General features: G+C 43.5%; 1 protein-coding gene across 9 annotated transcripts in view; it reads right to left on the bottom strand.

The window, feature by feature from the left end:
• Nucleotides 1-1,583: 1,583 nt before the first annotated feature.
• Nucleotides 1,584-23,196, bottom strand: part of abr (ABR activator of RhoGEF and GTPase) — a 147,952-nt gene continuing 126,339 nt past the window's right edge. For 4 of the 9 annotated variants that reach the window (XM_020048272.3, XM_010899681.5, XM_034292985.1 and 1 more), the window contains 7 exons: nt 9,689-9,748; nt 6,059-6,168; nt 5,780-5,919; nt 5,067-5,201; nt 4,824-4,929; nt 3,948-4,098; nt 1,584-3,097 (listed from right to left, as the gene is read on the bottom strand). In XM_020048272.3, the coding sequence (XP_019903831.1) occupies nt 3,008-3,097; nt 3,948-4,098; nt 4,824-4,929; nt 5,067-5,201; nt 5,780-5,919; nt 6,059-6,168; nt 9,689-9,748 (792 nt within the window). In that variant the 3' untranslated portion in view covers nt 1,584-3,007. Of the gene's footprint in view, nt 3,098-3,932; nt 4,099-4,823; nt 4,930-5,066; nt 5,202-5,779; nt 5,920-6,058; nt 6,169-9,688; nt 9,749-21,094; nt 21,677-23,196 lie in introns of those variants that run through there. The other 5 variants (XM_020048271.3, XM_020048273.3, XM_034292983.1 and 2 more) reach the window with 3 other exon arrangements.

The following is a 23,196-nucleotide window of genomic DNA, read 5'->3' as shown; positions in this document are numbered from 1 at the left end:
GGTTTGTCTATACATGGAAATTGATGAAACCTAATATCAACTATTACTGCAGATATATTGTTTGCATTTTCATATATTTTCACATATTGCCCGTTAAAGTACATTGTTTATTGAAGGTAATTGTGAAATGCATTGACAGACTACCCACCCAGATATACAGATCTTAAGATGTTTTAAATTATTTAAATGGTGAATAATAAGTTCTGATCTGAATGACTTATTTGACACCACTTAAACCTTATATTAAAAATGCTAACTATATGCACATTTGTGTGGTTTATTCAGTCAGTTTTTGAATTCCTACAGTCATGTGAAAAAGCACAACCCCTGGAAAGCTGAATTCCAACCACATTCAGTGATAAAGGTAACCTTTGTGACCTAAAGGTAACAATTATTTATGCAATTAAAATGAACAGAAATGCTATCCTTCAATTTCCTAATGCAGACAAATGTTGTATACAGCTACCTTTACCATCAAATAAAATGGTTACATTTGAATTAAGTGCATCAAAACAGGTGCAAATGATTAGAAAATCATTAGTTACTTGGGAGGGTCCAGACATAAGGATTATAAAGTAGGTCTGGTTTGGTCTTAACTATATGCAAGGCCCTCTGAAGTATTTATGTCCATGAATCTGGGAGGGGTTACAAATACATTATTCCACTATCTGAAGGATCATTTACAAATGGAGAATATTCTAGACCACTGGGAATCTACAGCAGACAGGTCATCCCACGAAATTTAAACAGCCATATGAAGTTATTTCAGCAACACCAACTATACAGTATAGGCTTGGAATGTACTTGTCCCCCTCTATGAACTCTTTACAGTAACTATGCTGCAGTACAGTCAGAACTCTATACAGTAACAATGCTGCAGTAGTCTGAACTCTGTACAGTAACTATGCTGCAGTATTGTCTGAACTCTATACAGTAACTATGCTGCAGTACAGTCTGAACTCTGTACAGTAACTATGCTGCAGTACAGTCTGAACTCTGTACAGTAACTATGCTGCAGTATTGTCTGAACTCTATACAGTAACTATGCTGCAGTACAGTCTGAACTCTGTACAGTAACTATGCTGCAGTATTGTCTGAACTCTATACAGTAACTATGCTGCAGTACAGTCTGAACTCTGTACAGTAACTATGCTGCAGTATTGTCTGAACTCTGTACAGTAACTATGCTGCAGTATTGTCTGAACTCTGTACAGTAACTACTGTATGCTGCAGTACAGTCTGAACTCTGTACAGTAACTATGCTGCAGTATTGTCTGAACTCTGTACAGTAACTACTGTATGCTGCAGTACAGTCTGAACTCTGTACAGTAACTATGCTGCAGTATTGTCTGAACTCTGTACAGTAACTATGTTGCAGTATTGTCTGAACTCTGTACAGTAACTATGCTGCAGTATTGTCTGAACTCTGTACAGTAACTATGCTGCAGTACAGTGTGAACTCTGTACAGTAATTATGCTGCAGTACAGTCTGAACTCTGTACAGTACTGATACAATTCCAATACATTCACTTATCTAATAAAGTGCAGTGTGGCACAAAACCAAACAACTGTACAAAAGACAATATTTTTGGTACACTTTTATTTATTTTACTAAAAAAAGAAAAGTTCACATCGACATTTACCCTTGTTAATACAGTATACTCAAATTCTTCTCAAAGGAAGTAAAATACAACATTTTTATTTTAATCATATTAAAAATATCAAATAGACTCATCTAACAGTGCTTATTTCAAAATATGTTTCAGGCTTGATAGCAAAAAGGTTGGATTTAAACAGCAAGGATGGGACACTGCCTGTTCAGCAAAATAGCAGTGAAACCTACATTTGTGTTACCCAGCCTGATTTGATTGAAAAACTGAACATGCAATGAGGGCATTAAACTACACAAATCATCCCATTGATTATAACAGGTGTCATTTGACACTTTAAACAGACTTGCAAGGGAATGATGAGAAAAAAGCTAATGTTCCATTCATTTTAAATGTTTTATTCCATCAAACCCTCATCTTACATACTGATGTAATCTTTTTTTAAAAAGAGTGGTTCAGAATCAACCGTCAAAATGTACACTTTGTGTTCCTGTGATGGTTTCAGTACAGCTTGGTCACCCTTGGCTGTGAATGAGAAACTTAAGCGACAAAAAAAATCACTACCTGAAGAAACTTCAAACAACAGACTCGTTGGAGCATTTCTGTAGTTGTACTGGACTGTACAGGCACACGTAATATATATATATTTATAATAAATAGGGCAAATTTGGCCAAGACTCAAACAGACGGAGGGCTGTCTCTCTAGTATTTGCATATGGAGAGAAAATGTAAGTGGCCATGCCTTTACTGGTGTCTTGCAAACTCCAACAGTCCTCAAAATCTAACTTTAACACACACACACACATACACACGCTCTGTTGTGCTTGTACACACAGCACTCCTCCTTCACATGCACAAAGCCAGAGAGAAAAAAAAATACGTACAAAGGAACTACTAAACAAATAATATTTATAAAATATGTAAATGCCATTTTCTTGGAATGCCTCTTAAACAACAATGGGGGGGGGGGGAGCGAGAAGAAAAATCAAGTAAGTAACAGCCCAGATCTGGGATCATAGAGCTGGTTTCTGGAGGACACCAGACCTGATGGCCCACTGTGACCCAGCAACACTGACTCACAGATATAGAATGATGATAGCTAGATATGGACAGAAGGCTAGAATGACATTGTGGGTCAAAGGTAACAGCTGGGAGGTCTGCTACTCTCTCCACTCCTGCTCTTCACCAGATGGACGTACTGTAACGTAGAGGTGACTGCCATCATTCCTGCACACTGACATGACCGTAGAAGACGTGACAGGGAACCACTTCTCTCCCCTCACATCTGACTCCCTCTCTCTGGGTAAGGTAGTCTGAGGAGGGGTGGGGTACAGTTTTAAAAAGGGAGCCGGGGGGACGGTTGCTGATGGCTCTTTCTCTCTGGAACCCAAAGGGATTTACACATCAGTGGAGAAGTAGAGGGTGTTCCGCTTCAACTCAGCAAAAGAGATGGGAGGATGCTGCAGGTAATACAGCAACACCTGGACCTGAGGAAGACATTAAAACCAATGGTTACAAATACCATTCATTATAACCAAATAAGGACTTACACATTTTAGATGTGACTCAGTATGTGACTGAGCATCTCTCTGTGGTGTCTGAGTAACCATACACCATACTGGGGATAAGAAACATCTGTCCACCGGGGATAAGATACGTGACTGCCCATTTCTGCCAGTCTTTACAGTAATGATGAGACAAATTACTCTACTACTAGCACAGGGGCCTATATGAAGGTTTACAGTAGTCATTGTTTATATGCGGCCTAAAACAACACAGTTGTGAACAGGAAGTGGTTTCTCTCAGCCCCAGGCAGAGATTCAGGGGAAACTTCTCCAGTACTCTAAATACAGCTGGGAGACCAGACATACATACACTGAACCCACATAACCCCTACAGATATGTACACACACACACAGACACACGCTTGTTTTACTATACGTCTGAAGATGTTTTTGGGACCAAAATGTATCTACATTAAAAAAAAATCTAACCCATAATATTAACCCTAACTTGAACCCCCAAAACCTAACCCTTAATGCCTATCCTGAACCCTAACTCTAACTCTCATTAGAACCCTAAGTTTAAGGCCAAGCCTTACCCTTAATGTCTAACCTTTACCCCAAGCCTAAAATATAGCTTTTTATATTACCAGTGAGGATAAGCAACATGTCCTCACTTTAACTGGCTTGTCACAGTACACTTGTGGGGACTTCAGGTTCCAAGTTTTGTAAAACAAGCAGACCAACACACATTCACACTAACACACACACACAAACACACAGTGATTCTCTTTCTCACACCAAACACAGATGTACGCACCCAAGTCACACTGACCTGTGCCATGACGTCATGTGACCAAATGTCAGAGGCCAGTGTGATGTGTCCCTTGGTGACCTCTGACTCAGATGGCCTGAGCAGGGTGGGGCCAAACACTGTGCCCAGGTTGTGGAGGGACATCTTGTTGATGGGTTCCTTGTCAGCAACCCTGCAACACAACAGACAGAGGGATCAGTCGGACGGGGACAGGTCACTGTAGTTATTTGCTGTTCTAGCTGGCCTTGTTTTTATGATGACCCATTTTTACAGTGTGTTCTGTCAATGGTTCTTGAAAAAACAGACGAAGTCTAAGTTACCATCTGCTGTGACTTATATATCAATTTCCCCAAGGTAACAGCAGAACCATTCAAGTCACACACGTAATTCAATAGAGCATCCAGCAGGTGTCCTCAGCTAGAACTTTGACACCAGACCTGTACATTCTGCTGAAGGACTGCAAGAGTGGGTGTTGGGTTTTCAAGAGCTGTGCTAGAATCAGGTCATAATAATTCTGACCTGGTGATCTCTCTGTGAACTGAACTCTGGCCTGGGAGCCTCTGACATCTCACTCCTATTTACACTGCAGCAGCTACAGTAGTATTTGACAGTGTCATCTAGCAGTTTTACCAGGTTCTAGCTTTGTTAACCAAACGGTGATGTGTCCTCTGTCTTTCCAATCAGTAGCTAATGAATGCTACCACACTAAACTGTCACAGCAAGTACAATGTAGCTGAACGTGATGTTCTCCAGATCAGAGTGTTAGAAAAGGCTTGGAAAAAAGCCCTGCATTTCCACAAAGTCCTGAACACAAGACTGTCAGTTAACAGTCAGCAGTACTAGTTACTAGCCCTAATGTGTACACCTAGCTTACATTGAGTGTGTGTGTGTGTGTACCTCTTCAGATGCTCCAGCAGGGTGAGGAATGTGATGAGGTTAGGGTCGGGCAGTGAGCGCAGCAGGTGCATCATGCAGTTCTCCTTGGCTGCAGGGTCTGAAAGAGCTGAGGAGGAAGAGGGGAACGCAGGTTAGGAATGACCCCTCAAAGCAGGAACAGAACGAACCATCCTTTCAAAGTTATTCTTGAGACTATTGACATGCATCTGAAATGTATGGCATGTTAGGGGTCAGAGGTCATACCTATGCCCTCCATGAAAGCTGGGTACAGGCGATCAGTGAGCAGGGGCTCTGGCAGCTCGCGGAAGTACAGCTTCAGCGTCCCAGCAATGGCATTGATGTCCATATCACTCAACATCACCAGGATGTCTTTGGTATCTGCGGAAGACGGAAAACAAATGAACTCCAGGGAGGAGTGTCAGACTCAACCAAACCACTACTAATCATTCAGGCTCCAGAGATGACATAAACAAGAACAATAAAATAAACAACCAGTGATCTCGGCTCAGGAAGGCATTAACATTGCAGTTAGGTATTGAGGAGGTCAGCAGTGGTTTGGTCTAGGGGCAAGCACAAACATTCTGCATCCTAAATTGCAGCAGGTTCATCCCATGGAGCTCTGGTCAAAAGTAGTTCACTATAGAAGTACTAGGTGACATTTGGGACAGTCTGGGCCACACACAGCTGACAGCTGCAGCTCCTCAGGCCTTACTGCCCTTTCCCAGAACTCCCTCTGTTTATAGCCTGGCCGGGTAGTCTGACCCCGGCCTGGCCAACAGGGATGATGGGAAGAGAGGAACAACAGGACTGCTCACAGAAAGAGGTTTTGTTAATAATGTTGATCTGGAGTTAATAATAAACCCAGCCTGGTTTAAGTTTATAGAGGGCTTTTATTTTACAGATAAAACTCCTGGCTTATTGATGAAGACCAAGGTGCATTGTAAAGTGATTCTTACTGGTGTCGAACGCTGCTTTGAGGGCCTGGATGTCAGTGGCCACCCCTGAGATCCTGTAGATTCCCACCTCGTCAATCCCCCTCTTCTCCACCTCCTCAATGCACTGCCGGACGATGTAAGGCACCTTGGACCGCTCACGCCTGATGGGGGACCAAACCAACACTCATCAGGACTCATTTAGAGTGATGCTAATGCTACAAGTGTTATAGATTGTGCAAAAGCACAGTGTGTTTAATGATTTTGCATTCATGTTTGAACAAAAACATCTACACGGCTTACTTCGTCACAACACTGATTTTGACGCCGAATACTCCGCTCTGTTTTTTGGAAGGTGTTCTCTTCAAACTCAAGTCCCGGCTTGTAAACTTCATGGAGAACTCCACCTTTATCTGTGGGAGAAAATACATACAAAAGAGGGTCAAGCAAGCTAAATAATTGAATTGGCTTTTTTGGGGGGTACCATGAACAGAAAACATTTCACCACCTTCTGCAGTCCCTATAATAAACCACTGTTGTAGTACTCTAGTCCTGGACTAGACAACATTTTAAATTTTCAAGTCAAAACTTTCAGGACTTGATGATTGATAACTCAGATTTGAACTAGCCTTTTCAACCATTGATGACTCAGATTTCAACTAGACTTTTCAACCATTGATGACTTGGATTTGATCTTGTATTTACTGAACAACTTGTAGACCATTTTTACTTGGGAAGGCTATGATTAGGAGATATAATATTAGTGGCACTAAGGTTCTGTTTTGCAGTGGGATAGTCACACCACACAACTCACAATAGTGGATTCCTAGCTTCTCCTTGTTTTGCCTTCAAAATAGTGTCCCTAATTTAAAGTAATGAAAATGTATTAAAACCAGAAAAAGGTACCTGGCAGGCCTAGTTCAGCCTGGCTACAATTAAAAGTGATAAATATTGTTGCCCTCACTGGATACGAACCCGGGTACCACGCGAGCGGTTGTGTCTTTAACCACTACACCACGGTGCTACAGTATATGTTCGCCTAGTGTCGGTATAGCATCTTGACATTTGAACATATTGTCATGCATCAACATCGTGCCAAGTTTGAATATTACGTTTCTTATTAAGTTTACCTCCACCACAAATAGCATCTATGAAATACATGGCTTTTGCCAATGGCCGTTTTAATAGTATTTTACTAGTAACTACTTGAAATTAACACAGCCAGAGCTATTTCATGGCACAAAAACATTTGCTTTTCTTTCATTTGTGAATGACATTGATACAATAACTATCGATATAGGTGACGATAACTGACTTTTTCGTCAAGTGAAAAAACGAGAGAATCGTGGAAAACCCTACTCTGTTACTGCCCAAGTTTTTCACCTAGCCTATATTAACCCAAAAATCATGCACAGATGCGTACTTTAAAAAACCACCAGAAATAGTCACAATATAAACAGTTACATTTTAGGCTTACTATAACGTAGCTACTCAAGGTTGTAGCCAACGAAACTTTGTCTATCCTGACCCAAAAATCATGCATGGATGCGTAATTCACCAGAAATAGTCACAATATAACCGTAAACAGTTTTATTTTAGGCTTACTATAATGTAGCTACTGAAGATTGTAGCCAGCGAACGTTTTGTCTATCCTGACCCAAAAAGCATGTGTACTTCGAAAATCCACCAGAAATGGTTGCAACATAACCGTGAACAGTTTTATTTTAGGCTTACTATAACGCTGCAACTGAAGGTTGTAGCCAGCAAAGTTGTCATCTATCCGGAACGAATCCTAATGCATAATTTGCTATGAACTGTGACAAGATTCAAACGTGGGACCTATTGGTTACAGGTCCGCGTCTCTAACCACTACGCTATTTAACAAGGGGTAGACAGTCAGTAAGAGACATTCACCCTTCTTGTCCGGCTCTGCTTACGTGGACCGGCAAAAACATGAATCATCATACAGTTTCCCTACATAATGCTAAGCAACGTTGGAATGTTGTTAAATAAATATGAAATATAATTATTTTTGAGAAAAACTAAATGAAATTCCACTTTGTATTAAACTGCATAATTGCATTCACCATGCACAGTACTACAACCCAATTTCCAAAAAAGTTGGGATGCTGTGTGAAATGCTAATAAAAACAGAATGCAATGATGTACAAATAATTTCTCTCTATATTTGATTGAAAATGTTTATTGTTTTGGGATGAATATAAGCCCATTCTGAATTTGATGCCAGCAACATGTTTAAAAAAGGTTTGGATGGGGGCATGTTTACCAGTGTTACGTCACCTCTTTTTTAACAATACTTGCTGTGTTTGGGAACTGAGGAAAACAATTGCTGTAGCTTAGAAAGTGAAATGTATTTTTCGTTTCATAATGCACCATATGGTTTCAATGGGTGACAGGTCTGGACTGCAGGCAGGCCAGTTTAGCACCCGGACTCTTTTAATACAGAGCCATGCTAATGTAATATGAGCAGAATGTGGTTTGGCATTGCCTGCCCTGAAGAAAACACTGTCTGGACGGCAGCATATATTTTTAAGCATTAATGGTGCCTTCACATATGTGCAAGACTCCCATGCCATGTGCACTAATGCACCCCCATACCATCACGGATGCTGGCTTTTGAATTGTGTGCTGATAACAAGCCGGATTTTCCCCTCTCCTCTTTAGCCCAGAGGACGCGGTGTCCATGTTTCCCAAAAATAATTTAAAAGTATGATTTGTCAGACCACATAATAGTTTTCACTTTGCCTCAGTCCATTTTTAATGAGCTCGGGCCCAGAGAAGGCGGCGGCATTTCTGGATCTTGTTTATATATGGTTTCTTCTTTGCATGGTAGAGTTTTAACTTGCATTTGTGCAATGATGTACTGTGTTCACATAAAACGGTCTTCGTAAGTGTACAGTGATTTCCACTACAGAATTGTGTCTGTTTTTATTGCAGTGCGGTCAGAGGGCCCAAAGATCACGGTCATCCAAAATAGTTTTATCTGCCTTGTCCGTTGCATACAGAGATTTCTCCGGTTTCTCTGAATCTTTAAATGATATAATGTACCGGAGACTCTTTTTTTACATTTTACATTGAGAAATTTTATTCTTACATTGCTGAACTATTTGCATACACAGTCTTTCACAGAGTGGTGAACCCCTCCCCATCTTTACTTTTGAAAGACATCCTCTCTGGGATGATCTTTTTATATACAATCATGTTACTGACCTGTTGCCAATTGACCTAATTAGTTGAGATGTTCCACCAGGTTTTGGTAATAGGTGTCAGAGTAAATACTGGGTTCCGCCAGGCTTTACCTAACTTTTCCGGTCTTTTGTTGCCCATGAAGGTTATTGAACATTCATATTGGACTGTATGGTTTTAGCTTGAGATTCTGTGTCCATGATAGGTGCTATAAATCAATCAATCAATAAAATGTATTCATAAAGCCCTTTTTACAACAGCAGTTGTCACAAAGTGCTTTTACAGAAACACCCAGCCTTAAACCCCAAGGAGCAAACAACAGTAGTGTTGAATTTCAGTGGCTAGGAAAAACTCCCTAAGAAGGCTGAATTTAGGAAAGAAACCTAGAGAGGACCCAGACTCAGAGGGGTGACCAGTTCTCTTCTGGCTGTGCCAGGTGAAATATTAACAGTCCAATTGGAATAATTAATATATGCATGTGGGCTAAATCCAGAGTCTATTTAAATTTAGACTAGGTCAGAAGCATGACCAGATGGACAAGGACAGGGAGAGCAATGGGCCCCCCAAACCAGATACTCTGCAGGTGTACTACTCACAGAATACAACTTTTAAGAGTTTTTACAATTATTATCTAAAAACAACAATCACTACATTTGAAGTTAAATGCTTCTTAATCCAATAATATGCTTAATGTCAGTCTGAAGAACAGGTTGCAATGTCCCTTACCCCATTCATCTCTATGACATCCATGTGCCAGTTCTTAGATTCCAGTGTCTGTGGGTCCAGCTGAAAAACACAATAGAGAGATAAAGGATTATGTTTTCTTCATTATATTCTCAACAAGCCATTTCCAGAGGTATTAAGTGTTTGAATATACCCAGGCTAATGTATATGAACACAGCTACTTGGATCATGCAGAACAATAGCATCTATGTTCAGTATTGGGTTCCAGTTGGGCTCTGTCAGTACACCCCAGTACCTAGCCTCCACCTCACGATTACCCAGGGTTCACTGCAGTGGAGGAAATAGTCTGTTTAACATGAACACCTCTGTGTTAAGTGAATGTCACCTGTGATTTGTGTTCTCCTGTCACTTCCCACTGTCCACGCAGGGAATATAGTACTAGAGGAAATAGTCTGTTTAACATGAACACCTCTGTGTTAAGTGAATGTCACCTGTGATTTGTGTTCTCCTGTCACTTCCCACTGTCCACGCAGGGAATATAGTACTAGAGGAAATAGTCTGTTTATTAGGACACAAATATTGTTATGTTCTGTCTCTCTCCCCAACACCTGCGCCAGATGTCTCCGTTTCGTCATGCTATGCTGAGGCTCTGAGAAACTCCTTTAAAGCCAAGAGAACAACGTGTCCATGTTACTGTTTATTTTCAGACTTTAGACTTTCCCTTCAGTATGGGCTGAAGGAGGAGAGTTATTTTCTGACTGCTGCTACGTGGAGAAAAAAAACGGTTCTCTGTTTGCTTCCTTGATGGAAATTCTCAGACAGGCCTGTCTATATTTAAATAACCAAAAAATCCCTGGGAACTTCAGATTAATTTCCGGGAAGCTGACATCTGATAACATTAAATGGGTTTGCCCCCTGTGTGGATGGAGTAGTGGTGCATGCTGGGTAATGTCTCTCCTGTGTGTTTATGTTTAGGTTGAGTGGAGACTGAGGCCTGAGGTCTATGTGTGGGTCTGTCCATACCTTATGACATGGATTATGTCTGCATTAAAGCACACAAAAGCTCCTCTTTCACACATCATGAAACAGTCCATTCACCCCACCATTCCTCCACTGGGCTAACTAACATATCAAATGTACTTCTTTCACATGTCAACAAGGATCACATTGATTGAGATGAAAATACACTACACAAGAAAGCCCCTTTTCTCAAATAAACGCAGTAAATTACAGGCCAACACACACACACTACTCGAAGAACTGTTGATGCCCTGTCCTTTCCCTGACATTCATTTGCTCTCGCTAGTGTTGAATTTCATCTTGTTCCTGTTAGGTCTTGGAAGAGAGACTGTCCTTTAGTTGGGCCACTCTATCTGTGCTGAGAAGACAGTTGGATACAGGTCAGAGTGTTCCTAAGTAAAAGGAGAGACATGTACTTGCATTTGTCCCTAGCGGTAAGAAGCCATGGCTTATGTCTGCTTCACCCTTTTAACCGCACTCAATGGCAGAGCTGAGCCTTTTCTCCACAAACCACAGACCTATGATGAGCAGAAAATCACAGACACGTCTCTATGAGTTTCACATACAGCTTTTCCAACTAGCTTAGACTGAACACGCAGTGTTAGTGTTTGTCTGTGTGTTTAAGTAGGTGTGTGTGTTTACAGACACCCTGGAGCCACTCTGACTAGCCTGGCACTCCTACAACAAGGGGCTAATGGCTCATAGACTCTGATTCAGCAGCTCCCCGTGTATCAGAATTACACCTATGTCATTACTGCCTTCCATGACACTACGCATGTCCTAAAAGACCAGTCATTGTTTATTGCTAGGAAAACGTGTGTATGGAGCGTAATGTATTACCTAATAAAAACCCAGCAGTTACTCTGACACCTATTACTGTTTCCCAGCAGGCTTTAAACAAAGTTTCCCTAATGACGGCCGTGGGGTCATGACTGGACCAGCGCCAAGAGAACAGCTGGCCAGGGGCCCAAATTCAAACAAACTGATGAGGTCTCCTCCGCTGCATAGCCACCAGGCCAGGAAACCAGCTACCGTAATTCTCTCTCAAATACACACTTCTCACTAGACATTATAAAACATTAATGAAGTTCAAATGGGTCATAAAAATACAAAGATCCTTTAATACTGCATAGCAGAGCACAGTTGGCACACTGACCTTTACACTACGCCCACAGATCAACCCCAACAATACGGCCTATTGACCCTGTTACCACCACCACTGTACACTTCTAATCCCCTGACCTCTTGACCCCAGTACTCTGCTTTAATACTCTGACCTACTAACCCCTTCACCCCACTGTTCACCTTTAATACTTTGAACTACTAACCCCTTCACCCCACGGTTCACCTTTAATACTCTGACCTACTAACCCATACACCCCACTGTTCACCTTTAATACTCTGACCTACTTACCCCTTCACCCCACTGTTCACCTTTAATACTCTGACCTACTAACCCATACACCCCACTGTTCACCTTTAATAATCTGACCTACTAACCCCTTCACCCCACTGTTCACCTTTAATACTCTGACCTACTGATCCCATCACCCCACTGTCCACCTTCAATACTCAGACCTACTGATCCCTACACCCCACTGTCCACCTTTAATACTCTGACCTACTGATCCCATCACCCCACTGTCCACCTTTAATACTCTGACCTACTGATCCCATCACCCCACTGTCCACCTTTAATACTCTGACCTACTGATCCCATCACCCCACTGTCCACCTTTAATACTCTGACCTACTGATCCCATCACCCCACTGTCCACCTTTAATACTCTGACCTACTGATCCCTACACCCCACTGTTCACCTTTAATACTCTGACCCACTGACCCCTTCACCCCACTGTCCACCTTTAATACTCTGACCAACTGATCCCATCACCCCACTGTCCACCTTTAATACTCTGACCTACTGATCCCATCACCCCACTGTCCACCTTTAATACTCTGACCTACTGATCCCATCTCCCCACTGTCCACCTTTAATACTCTGACCTACTGATCCCATCACCCCACTGTCCACCTTTAATACTCTGACCTACTAACCCCTTCACCCCACTGCTCACCTTTAATACTCTGACCTACTGATCCCTTCACCCCACTGTTCATCTTTAAAATCTGACCTACTGATCCCTTCACCCCACTGTTCCTCTTTAAAATCTGACCTACTGATCCCATCACCCCACTGTCCACCTTTAATACTCTGACCTACTGATCCCTTCACCCCACTGTCTACCTTTAATACTCTGACCTACCGACCTCTTCACCCCACCACCAGTAATTGCTTCTCTATAGAGGAGGACCCCAGGATGACCTTCTGACCTTTACTCCTCTCCTCATCTGTGGAGAGAGCTCCTTAAAGGAGAGCCTAAAACTGCATGGCCTAGGGATTATTTATAGCACAAACTGTAAGTGATTCAGCAGAGGACTACACTATAGATCTCTTCCTGATCTCATCCTGTCACCAAGGACACATGGATGAGAACAAGATAAATAGTGTGGATGAAAAAATGGCTTTGAAGTTTGTAGATGAAAAGAATGATCTCCCCAATGTGACTTTGGGTTGAGCAAAGCTGGCTGGTAAAACAAAGGAAGAAAAGTTGGCGTCCTTGATTGACAGACCAAGAAACCAATCAGAGGGAAGAGGATATGACATCAAGCATGAACCAAAGAATCACAGTGCCAAATTCTCTCTCTCCTGAGAATCCTTGATCCAGATTGAGTGTGTTTGCACGGGGTGGACAGGAAGTCAAAAGATGGAAGGATACAGGCTATAGGATAAATCTTAAAACAAACCATGGTTTCAATTAGGACATCATCAAACCTCCACAGCTCAAAGCCTCCTTTGTGCTGCCTAAAACATGTGCAAGATCATACAGAACACACTGTCCACAATCATGTCTCACGGCTCAGACCATACCAGACAATAGACGATCATTATATTGTATTAGTCCCTAAATGCCTAAAGAGTAAAGGACAGACAACGCATGACAGAGTGTGTGTAGAGGAGTATTGACGTGGTGTGTTGTGTTCCGCATTACGCTCGGTTTGGTCGGAGCACACTGTTCTCTGATCGGCCCCTAGGCTCAGAGGGGAGAGTCTCCTGGTGTGTGTGTGTGTGTTACAAGGTTATGTCAGTGGGCTGGACACATGGTGGTCTGGCTGAGGATTGAAGGGTTCAGCTGGGGAGGATAGTGGAATCACAGGAACAGAGCATCTGGTGGACCAAGACCTAGTTCCATCACACACACACACACACGCAGTGTTACCATAGCAACCTAGATGGGAACAAATGAATGACAGTCAGTGGCTGAGAAGCGAAAACTAAAGGAGAGCCAACCGTTGTGATGTCCTCTCTTCCCTATAAAGACCAGTAGGAATGTGGCTGCTGGCCGCTCTAAGACCCACATCCACGGAGTTCACGTGGAACACGTACATAGACATCAACACACAGTACCACTATCAACCACCGGGGGCAGCGGTGAGGGCTGTTCCATCTGCCTAGCTGCTGGGGTGGACAGGAAAGCAGGATTGCTGGATGAGCCAGTGACTTACCCAACTACAAGCCTGTGAGTTCGAATCTCTTTTTAAAGCCTTTCCCAAACATTCAACCTAATCTTAACAATGCAGAATACAAACCTCGCCTTAATACCTAACCAACATGTCAACCCCTACACTCATAATCGTCTCCACGTGACGGGTCACAGTATTCTCATCCTTCACCCGTAGTCGTTCATCACCCCTGGGCAAACAACACAACTTGACGTGAGACCGTTGACCGTTTGACTAACTCACATGTTGGACTGTGAATATGGTGAGATATGCTTCTACTCATTCTACTGCAGTCACCTTGGGGTTAGAGCACAGCTTAGCCCAGCCGGGCCCAGGTCAGTCCAACATTAGGAGTTAGACAAACAGATGCTGAGGTCCCTCTGGAGATGTTCCTATTCTAGATATGTGTCTCCTTGAATGAACTGCCCTCCAGAGAATACTGTGCTATAATGTATATACAACAAAGGCAGTGACAGACCTAGGTTAGGGAATTTGATCAAAGAAACTGGCTGAATGAATGCATGTGGAACTTCACAGCGCAGGTGGGTTCATAACACGACAATATTTAAATATTTAATTCATAACACGACAGTTTTTAATTCGTGAAATGACAATACTACGACATGAAACCTATGGCCTTGTGTCTTCTCGCTGAGATGTGCGGTTATTTCCCTGTTAATGCACAGTCCGTCACATTGTAATGCTTACATGTTTAAGAAACATCTGCAGCGTGCACACAGATTACGCAGACAGCCGTCATAATCTTTAATTAACCCACGGTTGGATTAACTGGGAGCTGTAATGTATTTTGCCAGAAATATTAAAAGCAGAGCTTAATTAAAAAGTATGAACATTTGATATGCAAATTAATTAATTCTTCTTTCTATTCCTGCTTTGCTACTTTCCATGTAACTTTCAATTTCTGATTATTGGGAGATTACATTTTACATATTAATTCAGTGACTAACAGTTCTTTTTTGAATTAGCAATAAGCAGCAATGTTCCCATCCACTTTAATTAGAAACTAACTGGCTCAACAGCATCCCTCTTGTCTTCCATTTGATTAAAAACCCACCTAAGGATTGTTTTGGTTTATAAATCCTCTACAAACAAGACCATCCCCATTTGTCTGTTGACACACTGTGTTACCAGCCAGATGATTTTAAACAAAAACAATGCAATATGAGACTACAATATTAAAGGTCTAAAATTAGCTGCAAGATATAGTCGTTATGTAAGCAGTTTCCATCCCTCTCCTTTGTAATACCACAACTAAAGATGTCTTGATGGACATGTGACATGTAATAATTGTTGACTCAGTTGCCATGAGCTTCCTGATGTGACAAGCTCATTTGAGCCAACCAGCAAACAATCACAGCGAGCAGAGAGTTGTGATTGGCCAAGGACCAGGACAACCATCCTATCAAAGGCTCTTAAGGTTAGTTTGTCTCAAGAATTTAGTCCCAACTTCACAAAAATCATGGAACATAAAGGTCTTGGCTTAAAGATAATGCTTACACAAATGTTTTATCGTACTGCAACCAGACAAGTATATGAGGAACCAGTCCTTATTAAAGGTAATGAGTTGGGGGGGTGTTACAGGGGAGAGGAGGAGCAACGAGGGCGAACTGTCTCACTCAGTGAAACATGACTTCACCTGGGCAGTCGGCGGATTAGAACCAGGGACCTTTCCAAAACAAGTCAGATGCCCTAATCACAAGCCACTCCAGCTTGCATTGTGTGTGCCTAAAAACGCAGAGCCTTTACATTCCCATATCATACAGAAGTGTGTGACCCATCCCAGTCCCCTGTACCGTAATTTCATGCTTGAACAGGACATTGATAAAATGTTTAATCAACTGAAATAGGACACACCAGGAATACCATTCAGGAGGATACTTCAACCCCTTCATTTCAGCCTGATGCAGATGTCTTTGCACACACCTCTCTTCTGAATCCAGACCAACCAGGGGTTTGTAATAAACCATATTAAAGGGCAGGATCACCAATGGAGGGAGACAGAGCAAGGCCAAAAAGAAGCAACTCCTACACCAGGGCAGCAGGTTTAACCAAGCCCAGGTACGGAGGGTCATCCCTGGTACCTGCCTGAGGAAGCGACACGGTCCGTCACCCCTCTGGAGCTCATTAGCCAGTCTGAGGGTGTCTGGTTGGGTTCAATAGGGGGACAGTGAAGGGCTGTCTGCCCTATAAAACGCTCCATTAGGGGAATGGCTGGCATTTTAAGGCCCTTTAAAGAGGTGCAGGGGGAGGAACAGTAATATGTCATCTACACTAATCAGCATCCTCTAAAAGGAACACCATGTGAGGTGTTGTGAATATGATTAGTTTGGGAGGAGAAGAGGAGTAACGGTTATATAAATGGTGTTTGGTGTGGGAGAGAAGAGGAGTAATGGTTATATAAATGGTGTTTGGTATGGGAGAGAATAGGAGTAATGGTTATATAAATGGTGTTTGGTATGGGAGAGAATAGGAGTAATGGTTATATATATGGTGTTTGGTATGGGAGAGGAGTAACGGTTATATAAATGGTGTTTGGTATGGGGGAGAAAAGGAGTAATGGTTATATAAATGGGGTTTGGTATGGGAGAGAAGATGAGTAACGGTTATATAAATGGGGTTCGGTATGGGAGAGGAGAAATGGTTTTATAAATGGGGAATGGTGTAGGAGAGAAGAGGAGTAATGGTTATTTGATTGGGGATTGGTATGGAAGAGAAGGGGAGGAAGTAATCACTATATTTCATTTTCCGTCAGGCCTCAACCCAGCAGGGCACTGCTTTTGGTTATGGTGATTCATTTTGGTCAGAGATACTGGAACTGACGCCCACCCTGGGCTACAACACAAACCTAAATGGAAATCAGTATTCAGGAGGACACTGCTCAGAACACCATTAACAGACAACATGATAATCACAGTGTTAAAGGGGCCATCAGCCTAAATCCTCAGATTCCTCATTACAGGAATAATTACAGCTGTGACCAGTCAGTATCAACCAACCACTCCTTCCTCACGGTTTAACACACTACAGCCTACTGAACACATAATCCTCCCTGTTTAACACACTACAGCCTACTGAACACATAATCCTCCCTGTTTAACACACTACAGCCTACTGAACACATAATCCTCCCTGATTAAAACACTACAGCCTACTGAACACATAATCCTCTCTGATTAACATACTACAGCCTACTGAACACATAATCCTCCCTGTTTAACACACTACAGCCTACTGAACACATAATTCTCCCTGTTTAACACACTACAGCCTACTGAACACATAATCCTTCCTGTTTAACACACTACAGCCTACTGAACACATAATTCTCCCTGATTAACACACTACAGCCTACTGAACACAATCCTCCCTGTTTAACAGCCAACTGAACACAATCTTCCCTGTTTAACACACAACAGCCTACTGAACACATAATCCTCCCTGATTAACATACTACAGCCTACTGAACACATAATCCTCCCTGATTAACATACTACAGCCTACTGAACACACACTCCTCTGATTAACATACTACAGCCTACTGAACACATAATTCTCCCTGTTTAACACACTACAGCCTACTGAACACATACTCCTCCCTGATTAACATACTACAGCCTACTGAACACATAATTCTCCCTGATTAACACACTACAGCCTACTGAACACAATCCTCCCTGTTTAACACACAACAGCCTACTGAACACATAATCCTCCCTGATTAACATACTACAGCCTACTGAGAACACACTCCTCTGATTAACATACTACAGCCTACTGAACACACACTCCTCCCTGATTAACATACTACAGCCTACTGAACACACACTCCTCTGATTAATATACTACAGCCTACTGAACACACACTCCTCCCTGATTAACATACTACAGAATACTGAACACACACTGCTCCCTGATTAACATACTACAGCCTACTGAACACACACTCCTCTCTGATTAACATACTACAGCCTACTGAACACACACTCCTCTCTGATTAACATACTACAGCCTACTGAACACACACTCCTCCCTGATTAACATACTACAGCCTACTGAACACACACTCCTCCCTATTAAAACTGAACACATTGCAGCCAACAAACACACACTTTCTCCTTCAGTTCAGACACCTCCCTCTAAGCCACCTACCTCTACCGTGTCATGGCAAAAAAAAGAAAAGAAACACAATGCAGTCTGTTCAACACACACGCTCACTCCCGCACTCATGCAGACACACGCCCTTCCCCTTCGTCATAGCAACAGCCTGTGAGTGGTGGAGGAGTAACGGCACATGCAGGTCTGATCCCTCCGTGCCGGAGGAGGAACTCACTCTCCACCAACCAGGTTAGGATCTGGCCCACACTGAGAGGTCATTCATGGCCCCGACGTCCACTCACACACACCCATCAAAGACCTGTTGAACATGAATGAATGAGAACCTCCTGGTGTGAACACTAGCCTCCATGGGAGCTGCTGTGTGGCAGACAGACGGCCGGGGGGACCAAGAGGCATGGAGAGAATGATCAAGCGTGTGAAAATATGTGCCAGGGCGAGTGGGTATAGGTGTGTATTATCCAGGGAGATGGCAGCGCTGCACACGGGGCGGTGTGGCTCTCTGTGTGCAAACAGACAAACTGTTGACAGAGAACGGCGTATACAACTTGGACTTGAACTAACCAATTTAAAACGAATTGAAATATAAGAAGTAAAATGTCCCCAAAAAGACAGCCTTCTCGCTGCTCTACCCTGTTCTCTCCCAGATCAGGCCTACAGTGGTGGGAGACTAGATCCCAGGGCGCTGTGGACGTGTCTGGGGGCAGATGGATGGAGCCATGTCGGATGATGGTAGAGGCTTCAGCATCAGCAGACACAAGCAGGAGACAGACCTGTCAGCTCCAGTCAGAAACAGCTGAGTAACTTTATTGACCCATCTAAAGCAGACCTGAACTGAAGTAATTACATGTCACCGTTTAACACACTGGTTCCCAACCTATTTAAAAAAATTCCATGTTATTATCTGAAATTATTTCCCAGTGCTGCTTCCTGGCAGAGTACAGCAGATCCCCATTTATCTAGTACAGCACCATTGTCCTGTCCTCCTTTAATATGCACATACTGGACCACAGCTCAAAGTGCTGTCTGTGCAGATATAAACCAATAGAATAGGAGAGAGAACTTGCCCTCCCTGACTAACACCGCCAGGTGCTGCACAGTGAACACAGACATGGCCACCATACTGCAGTACACTGGCTAACAGAGACAGGATATCAAAGTGAACTAACCTCTCCTGTAAAAGATCTGTGGTGCTTCCATCTGCACTGGGGATGAAAACCCCTCTCTGTCTTCACTCCCCTACATCAGTCATGACCTGAAACCTAAAGGTGAGGCCTGTTTACAACAGTAGCCCAGTGTGTTCCCCAGACAGAGGAATCAGTCAAACCTGAGAGGAAAGTGGCCCATTGTTCTCCTGGGTTGTTATGAGGGTGACAAGCCAATGGCCTGTCTGTCTGGTGACCAGGTGCACTGCTGAGAGGATGTTTAACCTTTATCTCCTGTAAAAATCTCTCAACGAAATAACGTCCTTAAAGAGCATATCAGCAGTTCAAATCAATTGATATTTATAAAGCATTCTCCCCTCCACGGTGACTTAAAAGCTGAGCAATAAATGGGATAAACGCAACCTTATAAATTCATCGTCAGACAAGGACCGACTATCCCTAATAAATAGTCAATAGTATGGATCAATGAAAGCATGCCAATACATTATTGCCAGCTAAACTCCCGACAAACCATCAATACATTATCACCAGCTAAACTCCCGACAAACGGTCAATATTTGGATGATGATCACCTGACGCATTAACAAGCAGAGATACATTCATCTGGTGGGTCATTCTAGCAGGTTTTTTATTGCAGTGAATCTTAGTTCAGCCGCCAGGTGCATGTGATGTCCCTTTAGTACCGTTTCAAGGCATCAAGCAGTAACCTGTGGGAGCTGGTCAAGCTAAGCCGGTTGAGTACAAAACCATCTAGAATTTTAACCAGGTTTTGAAGCAGTGTTTCTTCATATTTACTTTGCAAACAATGAAATAAAAACAGCTGATATTTGGTTCTTTTTTATGAGGTAAGATAGTTGAACGAAAGTCATGAGGCACATGTGCTTGACCTTATATGCCTGAAGAATATAGTCCAAAAAATAGATCTAGCAACTGTATAAAAGTCATTAATCCGGGGCTCCAGATTAGGGTCTGGAGGTAAACATCTGAATGAAACAGCAGAGGCATCAGTCACACCAAGTCACCTTGGTTAAGCTGAACAGATGGGAAACCCTCCAGAGAGGAATATACTCATGGTGTTGACTGACATTACACCAGGAGAAGGCCAACAGAGCAGTCTGCTAGACATGAAAGGAGGATCAGAGGGTGAGAAGAAGTGGTCTGGTCACGGCTGTGAAAGAGCTTAACTGTAGGATTGCTTGCCCACACAGATGTGCGCACACACACACGCATGCGCACGCACACACACACACACACACACACACACCCAGACGCACATGCACGCAGGCATGCACACACAGATGCACCCAGCCCGACACAGAAACAGACACACACCAAAACACACACACACACACACACAGTAGAAGAGAGTAGCTGCATCTACCAGTCGGAGGAGTACATGTATACATAGAAAGACCTGTCAGTCCACTAACAACAAACGAAAGAAATGAGGACAACAGAATGAGCGACAAAAAGGCTGACCCAGTTCACGGAGGCAAATGGACTGATGAAGACAGTGGGAGCGTAAAGAGGAGGACCAGAAGGAAAGAAAGAAGGAGAGGAGACCTTCTGCCTGAGGAGCTTGCTGCGTACGCGGCCCCACAGCTTGGCCCCGGTGTTGCTGTGCCTCTTGATGGCTGACGAGGGGGTCTGAGGCTGGTCCACCACACAGCAGTGCTGCTCCAGCCTCTCACACACCGTGTTGAGGTTCCCATCCGACACCAGGACCTCCGTCATCCTACTGAGCACCTGAGACGTCAGCCCCGCAGGGGGTTAACACCAACCAACTAGCGGTAAGCCAAATCCCCAAGGACTCAGATTCACAGCACGGTCCGAAAACAACCAGTCCAACGCGATGTGTCGCGGCTTGGATTCTCAGATTCAAAAATAAAAACGAACCTCACTTGATATTCATTTCCAAACGAATCTGAAGAAAATAAGTAGGAAACCGAAGAGAATACGACGAGGCAGATAAAGACAGGGTAGGACGGTCCTCTTCAGTCAGTGCATGTGGAGAACGCTGATCCAGTCATTGTTTTCATTCTTCTCGTTAAGCCGTAGAATTACACAGAGGTCCCTCACCGTACTGCTGGTAGCTCCACAGCACACATCTGACTTCCAGTAACACAACCAGAGACACAGAGCGCAGAGAGGCAGAGGGGAGCGAGAGAGAGAGAGAGAGTGGGGGAGGAGAAAGGGGAGTGAATAAGTGCCTGCCATCGCCAGCCCTGTTCTGTTCCTCCAGATGTGAGAACGCACCTCCAAAGACCAGAGAGGAGAGAAAGCGGCAGAGTGATGACAAAACCTGCTCTGTGTCGGTCCTTGTTGCCTCCACGCCTGTCATGCTTTCCCATAACTCGTAACCAACTGAGGAGGTGAGTGGAATGTCTGTCTGTATGGGACTGACAATCACAAGAGAACCCCCCCCCCCCCACACACACATTTGGGCAGTAATGTGACTTTAATATAACCATCCTCTGGTGATTGGTGGACAATTTACCATCGTTATCATGTCACCCTGACAACGCCTCGTAATGTGGCCAGAAGCACTTCCTGCTTTCCCCCATCCCTCCTCTCCTTCCCTCCCAGACTGTTTCGGCAGTTGCCCTTCCTCTTCTCCAAATGACTCTTGACTCTTCCCCACTTCACTGAGCACTCTGCCCATTATGTGTGTTTCCAACCCCCCCCCCTCCCCCCGGCCCTGAGTTCCACAGGGACGGGCACCGTGCTAACTGACCCCCAGTGTTTCCACTACGCTGGTTGAGCCCAGCCCACTCAGCCATCCATCCACACAGGAGGAAATGACTGCAGCACTGTTCTCCTCAGTCTCTGGGGAACACTAGAGTGAATCAGTCTCCTCTCAGAGCAGCATGGAACAGTATGTAATGGATGTACCGTATCAGTCTAGGATGGAATGTCAAACCCGTGCTAGTTACATCTTGCTTCACGTCTTTTCCCCTGTGATTTCTAGGACAGGAGGTGACATTTCAACACTACAGGCAGACAGGCTGTTGTCTCCTCGGAACAGTAGGTATGATTCAGTCCGTGGTCAGACCCTTACAGACGCCTGTCTGCTGATACAGACTGATCCCTTCAGATAGCAGCACTGAATCATGAAAGGCAGCAGAGAACGGGGGATAGTATAGACCTGGGAAATGAGAAATGCACACACTGAGTGCACATACACAGTGCCTAGAGTAAGACTGGATTTGTGCTTTACGTATTTCTGAACTCTAACTAGGTAGGTGTCGTGTGCCATGTCGAAGATGTCATTGTGCAGGAGGACGCCGTGTTGTTCAGTGCATTTGACAAACTCTGAACTGAACTTGATGACGACGATCCTTCTAAAGCTCATCGAACCAGTCTCTTCCCAAGGCACCTGTGACCGTGAGATCCAGACTAAATGACCCAGGGGACCCTGGGTCAAAGGGAGGGTAGAAGAGAAGGTTGACTGAGGTACAGTAGGTGACCTCTAAACCACACTTAGCACAGGTTAAACCAAGCTAGTCGGTGCTGTCGGTGTTTACCATTGCCTTAGAGAGCATGTAAAGTTTGTAAGGTGAATAATATCTGGTAATGAAAAATAAAATATGTTCAGATAAAAAACCGTCCTGGCCCTTAACAGAGTACGTGTGTGTATTAGTTTTACCTGTGTAGAGTGCTGAGGG

The sequence above is a fragment of the Esox lucius genome, chromosome 7 (genome assembly GCF_011004845.1).
Source record: "Esox lucius isolate fEsoLuc1 chromosome 7, fEsoLuc1.pri, whole genome shotgun sequence".
Lineage (NCBI taxonomy): Eukaryota > Metazoa > Chordata > Actinopteri > Esociformes > Esocidae > Esox > Esox lucius.
The sequence above is the reverse complement of the archived record's forward strand: the minus strand, read 5'-3'. Positions and strand labels throughout refer to the sequence as shown.